Source organism: Pseudopodoces humilis, chromosome 12, assembly GCF_049639895.1.
Source record: "Pseudopodoces humilis isolate 2021_Gansu_Grassland_sample_001 chromosome 12, ASM4963989v1, whole genome shotgun sequence".
Classification (NCBI taxonomy): Eukaryota; Metazoa; Chordata; class Aves; order Passeriformes; family Paridae; genus Pseudopodoces; species Pseudopodoces humilis.
In genome coordinates, this window is record NC_142211.1 from 17,041,422 (window position 1) to 17,054,363 (window position 12,942).

Below are 12,942 nucleotides of genomic sequence, written 5' to 3' on the forward strand. Positions count from 1 at the left end.
AAGCACAGGAAATAAAGAAAATTGAACCTTACACCCCACCCCCACCTCACCATGTGGCTGAGAGGCAAAGATGGCAACCGCTCGTTTTTATCTCTGTGAGGGGAGGAGAACAGAGTTCACAAAGTGGCTGGGAACCTGTTGGATTTCTGGTGTGGGTCTTCTCACAGCCGGAAAAGGTGGTGGAGTTTAATGTCCCTTCTTTCACTGGCTCAGTCTTTCTGGGATTTGGACTGGCCAGAGTGGCCCTGCAGGCTCCCCGAGGCATAGAAAAAAAACCAACCAAACAAACAAAAAAAACAACAACAAAAAAACCTGCCAAAAAGATTTGCTGGTGAAAAGCTTCCAGGCCAGGGGAGGAAAAAAACCCCAAAAAACCCAGAAGCTTCTTACCTAAGTTGGTGAAAATGAATTCAGCAATAAAAAGTAATTGTGCTGGTTTTGCATTTTGCATTTTAACCAGTGCTAAACCCACCACAGCAATGAAGTTACAATCCATGTAGCCACCAACCACGCTGAAGAGAGAGATTGAACAGAGCCCGCATAGGAGCCCACGGCTCCCCACCCCACCCCCTGGGTCCATCTTAAAGCCACAGCAATTGTTTTCTGGGCATAAAGCAGACAGTAAAGCACCATCATAAAATCACCCCAAGACAATCACGAGATAAAGAGGGTTTACAATCATGCTGTACTCCAGGATATTCATCTTCCAAAAGCCTGTGGCTCCTAGAAAAGCCTGAGTTTTCTTCTTGTTGGTAGGTAGGGACATAGTGGTGATTTTGTTGATTACCTCTGTTGGGATCTGGCAATGTCCATCTTGCCACGTGACTCCTAGAAACTGAATTTCTTGAGCAGGTCCGTTAATGTTACTTTGCCTAATGGCAAAACCAGCTCTCAGGAGAATCTGGATAATCTCTCCTTTCTCAAAGACTTCTGCTGTATTCCCCCATACGATGATGTAATCTATATTCTGTAGATGTTCCAGAGCCTTGCCCTTTTCCAGTACAGTCTGGATCAGTCCATGGCAGATGGTGGGATTGTGCTTCCACCCCTGGGGTAGCCGGTTCCAGGTTTACTGCACACCCCTCCAGGTGAAGGCAAACTGGGCCATGCACTCTGCTGCCAAAGGAATGGAGAAAAGGTTTTGGCAATATCAATGGTTGCATACCACTTTGCTTCCTTGGACTCCAGCTCATACTGAAGCTCCAGCATGTCTGACACAGCAGCACTTAATGGTGGCATGACTTCATTCAGGCCATGGTAATCTACTGTCAGTCTCCATTCTCCACTGGACTTACGTACTGGCCATATAGGTCTGTTAAAGGGTGAATGAGCCTTGCTGACCACCCCTTGGCTCTCCATTTCACGAATCATGTTATGGATGGGGATCACAGACTCAGTTGGTGCAGTATTGCCAGTGGTGCACTGTTGCTGTGGCAATTGGTACCTGTTGTTTTTCAACTCTCAACAGTCTCACAGCAGAGGGGTCATCTGAGAGACCAGGCAGGGTATTCGGTTTTCTGATTTATTCTGTCTCTAGAGCAGCTATCCCAAAAGCCCAACAATGTCCTTTTGTATCTTTGAAATACCCACTTCTGAGAGAGTCTATGCCGAGGATGCATAGAGCCTCTGGGCCAGTCACGAGGGGTTGTTTCTGCCACTCGTTCCCGGTTAAACTCACTTCAGCTTCCAGTACAGCCAGCTGCTAGGATCCTCTTGTCACCCCAGAAATAGAAATGGATTCCACTTCCACATACCTTGATGGCATCAGGGTACTTTCCAGCGTCGGAGGGACTGGTAACCTGAGCGAGCCAAGCAACCCCATATGAAAAGGACTTTTTCTGGATTTGCCATCTCATTGAACAGTGAGAGGTTTTATTGTTTAATATTATTAAATTTCTGTTAAATAAACAGTTTTTTCCACTTTTCTCCAAGGAAATCCTTTTCCTGAACCAGTTGGGGGAGGGGCCACTTGAATTTGCTTTTCTATGGGGACCTCCATTTGGAGGTTCTCTCCCAGATTTGCCCTAAACCAGGACATTGGGATAAATTTATTCACTGCTGATTTAAATAGTGCAAATAAGTGGTATTTTAAATGAGTGGAGGCATATCCCAATAATCTCTGAAGAGTATCAGAGTTTTAAGATATTACACTCTTAGTTGTTATGAGAAATTTATACTGGAGTCATCAAGATAGTTCACACAGAATTCAGCATTAGAGGATCAATCTTTGTGATTCTGGAGTGCATTCACATTTATCCATCTTGGACATGAAGTCTCCAACTGAATTCCTTACAAGTTGTAAATGGGGAAGTGGTAATTTATATGTTGTGTCTTCAAGATAAATCAGAAATCTCTGGATTTTAAAGTTTACCAAACAATAGAACTGAGTGTTACCATTCTGCTAAAACAAAGCTCAGCAACCATGCATGTGGTTCTTATTTAGGGTTGTTTCCTTTTGACAAGTATTTACAAAAGACCCATTTCCATCTGCTAGGACATGCACTTCTAGAGGTTTTTAGGCTATCATCCTATTATACTCATTTGTTGAAAAAGTTTAATCTGAGACTTAATCATCGGGTTTGCAAGAAAGCAGTAACATCGGACACTTCAGCACTAGTGGTGTTCTGGCTGCTGCTTTGGAAAAATTTCAGATTAAATGGAAGAATGCAGATACTTCTTTAATACCTCTCCCCTCATCCAGCTACTGTTCCTAATACATGCTCAGCTTCCAAGTATATCCATTTTCAGCATGGATATGCTGCAAATCACAATTGACTTGCAGTTTCATCAGAAATATATTCAAAGGTATCTGTGGTTATTCCAGTGCAATGTGTTTTTGCACAGAGGTTCTGCAGTAATTAATTTCTAAATCTGAAAGTACTCATTGTTTTGACATGCAGATATTTCCAAAGATGAAGGCCACAACCTGTCTCCAGGAATACTGTTCATAACAGGACAGGTGAGACACAACTGCTTGGAAATCCATTTCAAACTTGTGGTTCCTGTAATATTTTGTTTCTTGCACCACAGTGACCCATTTAATTTGACAGAACATCTCTGCTATTTTTTAAAATAAGATAGTTTATTGTCTTGCTGAGTACCAAGGTTCTGCCTTTTGGTGAGCATGTTGCAATGTAAAGAGAATGTCCATGCAAATTTGACAAGACAAACCAATGCACACATAGGAGAACAACTTGGATCAGACTATACTCTGAACAGTCATAAATTTGTTCAAGTAATTGAACAAAATGTAGATACATTTTTGATGTATCTGCATTCTTGGGAGGCAGGGAAGGGGGAGGAGTGAATAATATTTCTAAAAAGAAAATAATCTGAGGACAACAAACTTGGATACCTGATCTATAATATAGTCAAAAAGCTCTTCTGTGGCTTACTACATATTCCTTCTATTACAAAAATTGCTGTAAAGAGTGAAGCAAAAAGATCCTGGTCACACTAAATTGGTCTCAAGGGTATGTGAGCCTACCTGTTCAGAACTGTGGCAAGCTCTGAACCTAGGTCTGCAGGATTTGAAAGAAAAATGTTTGTTAGTCTGATATTTTTGCAAACTCCTAGATCCTGATAATAAATTCCATCATCTATGGAATGAAGTGGATGAAGCTTGGATACTGATGTCTTGAATATTATGAAGAATATTTGAATGGATATTGTAAAGTTCCTGAGTTCATCTGTTCATTAAGACCCTATGGGGTCTTGGGACTCATTCCTTAACAAGACAGATTTATGCAAACTTGCATATATTTGATTGTAAAAGAGAAGACTTCAAGACATCTGTTTTCAGAGGTTAATTACTCTCACTTCTCTGATAATCTATTGATTATTCTCATAGTTCAAAGTGAGTTCAGAATTTAATAAAGCCCAATGGTGTTTTTCACATTTCATATTTCTGCAGCTATATTGGCAACCAAAAAAGTATTTGTGCCCATTCAGTGGAGTTTTTCCATTATGCTCAATGAAGATAGCGGTACCATGTACTCATCCTACCTTTAATGCACAAGTTGCACCTGATATTTTCATAGAATATCCTGAACTGGAAGGGACGCACAAGAATCATCAAGTCCAACTCCTGCCCCTGGACAGGACACCCCAGCAATCCCACCCTGTTCCTGAGAGCATTATCCAAATCCTCATTGAGCTCTGGCAGCCTTGGGGCTGTGACCACTTCCCTCGGGAGCCTGTTCAATACCTGACCACCCTCTGTGTGAATAACCTTTTCCTGATATCCAACCTAAACCTCCCCTGACACAGTTCCAGCTGTTCCCTTGGGTCCTGTCATTGGTCATCAGAGAGCAGAGCTCAGCGCCTGCCCCTCTGCTGCCCCTCAGGAGGAAGCTGCAGACCTTGACGAGGTCTTCCGTCAATCTCTTCTTCAGGCTGAATGAGCCAAGTGACCTCAGATGCTCCTCATACAGGTTCCCCTCAGACCCTTCACCATCTTTGGTTCCTCCTTTGGATGCTCTCCAATAGTGTAATGTCTTCCTTATACTGTGGTGCCCAAAACAGCCCCCAGTGAGGCCACACCAGTACAGAGCAGGGCAGGACAATCCCCTCCCTCAACTGGCTGGTGATGCTATGCCTGATGTACTCCAGGACATGGTTGGCCCTCCTGGCTGCCAGGGCACTGCTGACTCATATTCAACTGGCCATCAACCAGGACCCTCAGGTCCCTTCCCACAGATGCTCTCCAGCCTCTCATTCCCCAGTCTGTCCGTACATGCAGAGTTGCCCCATCCCAGGTGCAGAATCCATCCCTTGCCCTTGTTAAACTTCATATGGTTGTTGCTTGCCCAGCCCTCTAGACTATCTAGATTGCTCTGTAAGGCCTCTCTACCCTCAAGGGAGTCAAGTCCTCCTAGTTTTGTAGTTTTTTGTCTTAGGTCCAGAACTCTCATAGAGGCAAAACTGTCATTTAGTTCTGAGGACCACCCTCAAGATGCACTGGAAATATCAAGAAATCTGTGAATAATCTGGAACTCCATCTGCAATCACCTTGACATTTAGGAAAAGAATACTTTGAAGGCACCCCTTTCTTTTCAGATAAGATATCAACAGGTTGTGGTTATAACTTACTAATCATCAGTACTGAGTTGTCAAGAGAAGCAAAGAAGGTGCATCAAATGATCTCTGTATTTAGAGGGAATATGACAAGTTATGATGCAATTATCTATTTATATGTTCTCAATTTACAATTGGACATTTTGGATGATGATGAACAGCAGCATTTTGAGCCCATGGAAGTTCAAGAGAGAAAATTGGTCATACTTGAATTGTTTTGGTTGTTTAATCATAGAACCCTCAGCATGAGGGCTCTGAAAGGTGAGTTTTCATTGATCTAGCTACACCAGTTTCAGACATCATATCTCCTTACCATTTGCCTTGCTCCTATAGTAGGGGTAGCAGAAGAAAACCTTTGCTTGGTTCTTAGCTGGCTTGTTCAGTCTGGTTAGGTTAATGCAAACCGTCTTCACTAGTGCTGTAATCTGATGCACTAGACAATGAAACACACTTGTAGAAATGTGAATGTGTGTTCCCTTCTGCTACAGGTGATAACCTCAGTTAAAGGGAGAGGGCAGATAACTGGTAACAGTAATGTCTTAAAAGCTAGATCCACCATCAGAGCTTTACAGGACTTTTTCAGTGTGACTGACATTTCTGGATTAAAATGAAAAAGCTGACTGACTTTTTCATAAGAACACAAGTTTCTCAATTTGTGTTTCAAAATTTCAACAGTTTTAATTGAGAAATGAGGTAGTGATATGTGTGTGTATGTATGTATAGTAATGTATATGTGTTTAAAAAAAAAGTAATCAAATTTGAAATCTCTCAGTTTGGAAGCTTCTACTTCCTGGTCATTCCTAAGACCTTCTATGAAGCTCAGTGAGGTCAAAGCCCTCTTAGTCACAAGTAGAAAAATATTTTTTGTCATTGTATGAAGGTTTCAAAAAAAAACCCCATTTGTTTTAACAAGTAGTGTAAGGAAGTTAATCTATATAAGCTCTCATATAAATCCAACAATTTTTGTTGTTGGGCAGAAAAAGGAAAAACTGCCATGCTAAAAAGCTGCACTTTCAATTCATCAAATTTATTTTGGTTCACATGTCTATCATAAAGTTGGCAAGTGTTCCTACTTTGAAAAGTTCCTTATTTGCAGTTGACTAGTTTCTGCATGGAGTTTATTGTATTTGTCTTTACTGTCTTCCAGACATTAAATGTTATACATAATTTTGGAGTTTTAGGAAGTTAGAGATATACAAGGAGATTTCAGAATTTAAATGACAGAAAAACCCCACAAACCTGTTCATATCACTGGAGTTGACTATCTTACTACTTGTTACTGTGTTCTAATGTTAATTTTGGAGATGATCCTTAAAAATTTTAATACTTCTGAACCAGAATCTTCTACAAGTATAGAGGAAATTAGAAGTCATAGTTATAATTCTGGTTTACAATTTGAGAGGTTGGGGGTATTTTTGTTAAGAGTTTAATTCCTTCTTCTTTGATTGCATCCTCCTTACTTATCCCCTGCTCCCAAAAGGAGAGCTGGCTCATTTCATCTGGTGAAAAGGCACCACAAATCTAAGCACAAAATAAGTTATTTTTCTTATATTGTATTTGTGGTCTAGACATTTTGATAGAATTTTCAACCTGTGTTTGGTAATTACTTAGACTTAAAATCATATTCCCTGATTACAGAGAAAATATCTTTTTTTTATTGACAAACTACAAAATGAGAATATAAGCCTTAGTACAGGTAGGGCTTTTGAGTTTCATGGTAGAAATTAATTTTAGTTTAGAGTATCATGTTGGTAATTTAAATAGGTTGTATTTTAAATTAATAGATATTTTCATGTGCTTCTCATTTCTGTGAATTCTGCCAAATTACAGGAGGGGGTGGTTGGCTCACTTCCTGTTTTTCTGTATTCTACTTTTAATGATTTTTTTAAAAATGTAAACTGAAAGGATTATTGTAGAGTCAAGGTCTTGACACTACATAAAATTATCACTGAATTTTTTATTTCATCCATGAAAAACATTATGGTTGCAAGGGGAAAATACTGAAACCTTTAACTGTGCAGTGCCAGCCCCCACACACTTATTCATATGTGATATGGTATAGACTCCAACTCTTGCTATACTGCTTGTTTCAAAGAGAAGCATGGAGTGTTGGACTTATTTTAATAATTTTTGTTCACTATTCATGTGTTCCCTGGCTACAATATATGTGAAGCCCAACTGAATCAAGTAGGGAGAAGCTCTTTCTTAATCATTGCAGATCCTTGCATAGTTCATGTATAATGAACCAGGCTTAATCTGCAAAAGAGAATCTTTCATAGTAGTATTCCTCAAAACTTGCTTCAACTGTAAATTATATTTTTTTGGCCATTATTGCAGCTTCTTTATTAGATGGTTCTCTTGGGAATTGTACAGGAACTGATTTAATGTGTTTCAAAGATGTTTTTTAATGATTAATTGGCACATGCAGTAGATTGATAACAAACACATTAAAAAGTATTAGAGAAGTTCTATTCTTGCTATTCAATGGGTTTTGTTGTTTGTGTGCACATAGATGTGGAGGAGGATTAATTGGTGGGGGTGGAGGGGAATGGACATTTTTGCTCCGACATTTGCTTATTTCTAATATATAGCATTTATGATTTTTCTCTTTTAATTTGTAGATAAGCCTCTGAAGAAGCGAAAGCAAGAAAACAAACCACAGGAGGTTGGAGGTGCTACTGGAGGAAATAGAGCAGCCTCTCAGGAGACAGGTTCTGCAGGAAATGGGGCAAGGCCAGCGCTGATGGTTAGTATTGATCTGCAGCAAGCAGGAAGAGCAGATTCTCAGGCAACAGTAACTCAGGATTTGGACATCATCAAAAAACCTGAAGAAATTAAGCAGTATAATGACGTGTTTGTGTGTGTTCCCCAAGAAGACACTGTTGGAGTTCTTAAATATAAACCTGAAAACCATCCCGAGATTTTTAGGAAAATGTCAGACTTTGGGAGTCAAAAAACAGATATCCAGCAAAATGAAAACAGACAAATGGAATTTCAGCAAAATGTGAGCAAGCGGTTGGAAAGCAAACAGAATGAGAAGAAACAGGTAGAAGCTAAACGTGAAAGCAAGCATGAAAGCAGACAAATGGAAGTGAAACAAAATGAGAACAGACAAACAGAAACAAAACAAAACCAGAGCAGGCAAATGGAGATGAAACAAAATGAGGGAAAACAAAATAATGACAAACAGGAAATAAGGCAGAGGCCTGAAACACCGAAACAGAAGAATGAAGGCAGGCCTGAAATGCCAAAACATAGACATGATAACAGGAGGGACTCAAGTAAACCATTATCAGATAAGAAAATAGAAATATCTAGGCATAAACTAGATGTGAAATCTGATCCTTCAAGGATAAAATCTGAAAGTAGATCCGATACAACAAAACAGAGGCCTGATGGGCGCTCAGTTTCTGATACAGCAAAGCGTGACCATGATAGCCTCAAACAAAGATCAGAGGACAGGGAGGAATCAGAGAGATACAGAGGAGATCCATCCAAGATCAGAAGACCTGAATATTTGAGATCCTCAAACAAAAATGAACATGATTCTAAACATGGTATTAAATCTGATGGTTCAAAACCTGAGAAATTTGCAAGGAAACATAGACATGAGTCTGGTGAATCAAGGGAAAGGTTTTCTTCTGGGGATCAGAAATCTAGACCTGACAGCCCACGCATTAAACAGGAAGGTAGAGGAGATTCTAGTAAATCAAGACCTGATAAACCTGGTTTTAAATCACAAAACAGCAAAGATGAACAAAGGACAGATGGTAATAAGAGTAAAGTAAATAGTAATAAAGCACATGCTGACAATAAAGCAGAGTTTCCCAGTTATTTGTTGGGGGCAAGATCTGGAGCATTGAAACATTTTGTCATTCCAAAAATCAAGCGTAATAGAGATGTCAATGTCACTCAGGAATCAAGGAAAACTGAATTTAAAGGTGAACAGGACAAAGTAGAGAAGATTGGGCTAGTTGAAGATCTAAATAAAGGAGCTAAGCCTGTAGTTGTCCTTCAAAAACTTTCATTGGATGATGTGCAGAAATTTATTAAGGATAGAGAAGATAAATCAAGGGGCTCTTGTTTTAAACCTAGCAAGAACAAGTCATCCAAATCTAATAAAGGTAAGTTGGTTTTTTTAATGTTAATTGCATTATATCTTGTATACTCCTGTTCTTTTAGATTTGCTACTCCTATGGTTAGAAAGTAAACACAAATGTTTAATAGTTTATACTCTTGCTTATATGGTGATTTTGGGGAACAAAGTGAAATTTGTGTATGAGATTGTGGTTATTGGAAATCTTGCTACAGTGTAACTAAAATGATTTGTTTATTCCAATGCAAGTTCCTAATGTGGGAATACTTAAATAGTCTTAAAATGTACTTCAGTTACATGAGTTTAATCTGGTAATTTATCTAGGTAAAAAACTACAATAGGGATGATTGGGTGTGTCTGTATAAGGGAATGGTACTACTATAACTAAATTGTTATAGCTGAAGTGTTGTGAAATACTATGTATACAAGCCCTAAGATTCTTTTATATTTTTATTTGGAAATGAAATGTGTTTTTTCTAAGGGATATTTTTACATGATGAGATAAGAAGGCAGTTACAAAGCCCCGTCTGCCTCTTACACTATAAATACAGCTCTGTTGGGAAGCCTCCATACTTTAGGCTGTGTGACAATAAGATTATTAAAAAGTTCTGTCTTTAGGAGAATTCAGATAGTGTTGTCTATAAGGTCCAGCATATGTGGAAAGAGGAAAGAAATGTAAACTGTAGACTGGCATTATCAAATTAGTCATATAAACAGGAATTTATTCATAACAGTTTGTAGATTTGATATTTGTCTCTTCTGTAGATTTAACACTTTTTTATTCTTGGTGCTATAATTTTAGTTTCTTTGGTTTCAGACTGAACTAGATAATTTCACATTGTGAAATCAATGTTACTAACTGGTCAGGGTTCTTTATATTGTTTAGCATTTAGATTTCTTATGTAGTTATGTTTATAGAGCTGTCATGTCTCAAAAATTGAAAGATAAAGTGTAAGAGGAGAGGATTTAAACTGTATACAGGATTATTTATGAATGCAGTTCTGGGTATATCATTGCTTATTAATTTTAGAATAAAATGTTTTCTTACAAAGTTTATCTGATAAGAACTGATTTAGAAATCTTTGTGAATGTATAGCTATGTTTATGTGCATGTGTACTGAGTTGATATCTGTATGATGAATTTATTTTGCTATGTCTGTTCTCTACTAACTTGATTGTATTGACCCTTAAAGACTTAACAATTCAGCATGAGTATTGCTTATTTGTAAAATGTTAGCCTTCTTGTTAAATATTTTCTCTTTATCCTGGAAATATGAACATTTCCCCTCTCGCTTTTTGATATTCAGAACAGGCAAAGTTTCCAGTTCTAAAAATAGTAGGTATATAGAAGCAGACAGAAAATTTTGACATCCTTGCTGTCAGCTTAGTCTAAAGATTTCAGATGAAAGTTTTATGTTCATTATAAGGCATATGGAAAACTTTCTGATGGAGTTCAGCTCCTAAGGATAGACTTTGAAATCACACAATTCTATGTGCAGAAAATTGGTAAAGCCCTCTGAGCTATATACAGTATATGTATGCTTTCTAAAGTGTTTCTGAAGTAGGCTTTTTTGTAGTCTGTATTGTATATGGTTATTTATATAGTATATTTTAGTAATGTGTAAAGGTTTTATTGACTCTAATCCAGTTGGCATGACTCTACTAACAGTGTCACACATGAGCAATGCATTCATTTTAAATTCAGGTTTATTGCTTTTCTGGAGTATTTTTGTGTATTTTGCATTTTATGAAGTCATATATTTCTTACATATTTTGAAATAACTAGGGACATATTTTCCAGGGGAAAAAAAGTCTGAATCTGATATCAGTCTCTGCTATTGTATCTAGAATAAGATTCTTACAATGACGCTAGAAACAAGTTTCATGGAAAGAATAACTATGTTTCTCTTACAAATCAAGGTTTGAGTGTTCATCCATGCAGTTTTTGGAGAAAGTGCCTGTACTTAGATTTTTCATGTGTATTTTTAGTTGTACATTTTATGCCCAACTTCCTGGTAGCCTACTTTCTAGGATATAATGAGGTAAATTCCAGTGTTCATAATTTAGGGTTCATAATTCATAAAGATATCTCTTAATAAGCTGTCCTGTTTTAGGGCAAATTTGGGAGAAAACTTCCAAATGGGGTCCCTCCAGTTAGCAAATTCAAGCGGCCCCTCTCCCAACTGGTTCGGGAAAAGATTTCCTTAGAGAAAAGTGGAAAAAACCTGTTTATTTAACAGAAATTGAATAATATTAAATGAAACTTCTTGCTGTTCAAAGAGATGGCACATCCAGAAAAGTCGTTGTTGTGGGGTGTAGCTCGGTTTGCTCAGGTTCTTATCAGTCCCTCCAGCACTGGAAAGTGCTGAGGCCCAGGCCTTGATGGACCACAGGCATGAGCTCCTGGTGTTTTTCTGGGTTTTCAGTCCAGAGCAGGTTTGAACAGATCCAAGGAAAAAGGAAAAACCAGTCCAGGGAACTTCCCTGCCTCAGCTAGCTAAAAAACCAACATCAAAGGAGAGCTCTGTCCCGCTGTCTGTCCATGCTGCAGACAACACAGTCCAGGAACAGGATGCGGTGGAGTGAGTGCTCTTTCTGAACACAAACTGCGCACTTCTTCTTTCCCCTCCTTTGCGCTCAGAGCCAGTCTGAAAGGTGCAGAACTTAATATGTAACATAAACAAGGTGATTGGGGATACAAGCATCACAAAGTCACCCCATGACATAAGCCAAGGTCTATTTGTCAGTAACTGATATAGGACATATTCATGTCATTTCCACAATGTTCTCACTCCAACTGAGAGAAATAGCATCTAGTTTTACTCCATGCCATTTTTACTTATAACTGTTTTACTACACTAGAAGATGTAATTTTCATAAGCATTCTTTATTTATTTCATCATTTATTTCTTAATAGATTGTAGCAAATCTTTTCTAGGGTTGCCTTTTTGCATAATTATTCCATTTCTTCTTGCATCCCTCCTATTCCATGCAGCTTAATATATTTTGCTTTACCTTTCCTTCTTTCACCTCCATGTATTTCTCGTCCTTGGTTTGTCCTTTCTCATCCTTCCCCAAGAAAATGTGTTCTCCTGGCTTTGTCACATACAACATTGCTGTGATTTATCTGAAATCCAGTTTAAACTAAGATTAGTTCAGGTAGTTCAAAAACCATTTAGATAGTTATTCTGTCTTAAGGGACTAATGCCCATTGATTATAAAACTCAGTAAAATCAACTTATTTTAAGCTAAAATTAATGCTACATATACTGAACATCTATATAACTTTTTACATTGTTTCAGTAAACTTTAAATTTTAAAATCATCCTGTTATTGTCTACATGGCTAAGCCTTTCATTTTACTGTAAAAAATCCAAGTAGCATTTTAAGCACATTTTATATACAGGTTTGAAATTTCATTAGGCTATTATATGACTGGGATAGCTGTAGTATGCGATTGTTAAGATTGAACCATCCCAACAGTCCCTTTTGGCATTTGCAAGAAAAAAACAACATTTTTTACTCTCTCGTGATCTTTGAGCATTTTTCTGAAAGATACACTCTAGCTCAGAGGAAAGTTATAGAAGTTTTTTTCACAGTATTTTTGTTAAGGGGTCTTATGCTGAATTTTTATGGCCTGGTTTTTTTTTTCAGGTCAGAATGAATTATAGCACTTTTTTTTTTGCTTCTGGTTTTAACATCTGTGAATGCCTTTTATCCTGGTTTTAATATAAATGCATGTTGTTGAGGAATTCATTAAACTTCTCCCT

The 12,942-nt window shown here is 38.0% G+C and overlaps 1 protein-coding gene across 5 annotated transcripts in view; it reads left to right on the forward strand.

Annotated features, from left to right (window-relative positions):
* Nucleotides 1-12,942, forward strand: part of LOC148183445 (nipped-B-like protein) — a 207,767-nt gene that overhangs the window by 129,331 nt on the left and 65,494 nt on the right. For all 5 annotated transcript variants that reach the window (XM_088061503.1, XM_088061504.1, XM_088061507.1 and 2 more), the window contains one exon: nt 7,698-9,200. In XM_088061503.1, the coding sequence (XP_087917629.1) occupies nt 7,698-9,200 (1,503 nt within the window). The remainder of the gene's footprint in view (nt 1-7,697; nt 9,201-12,942) is intronic.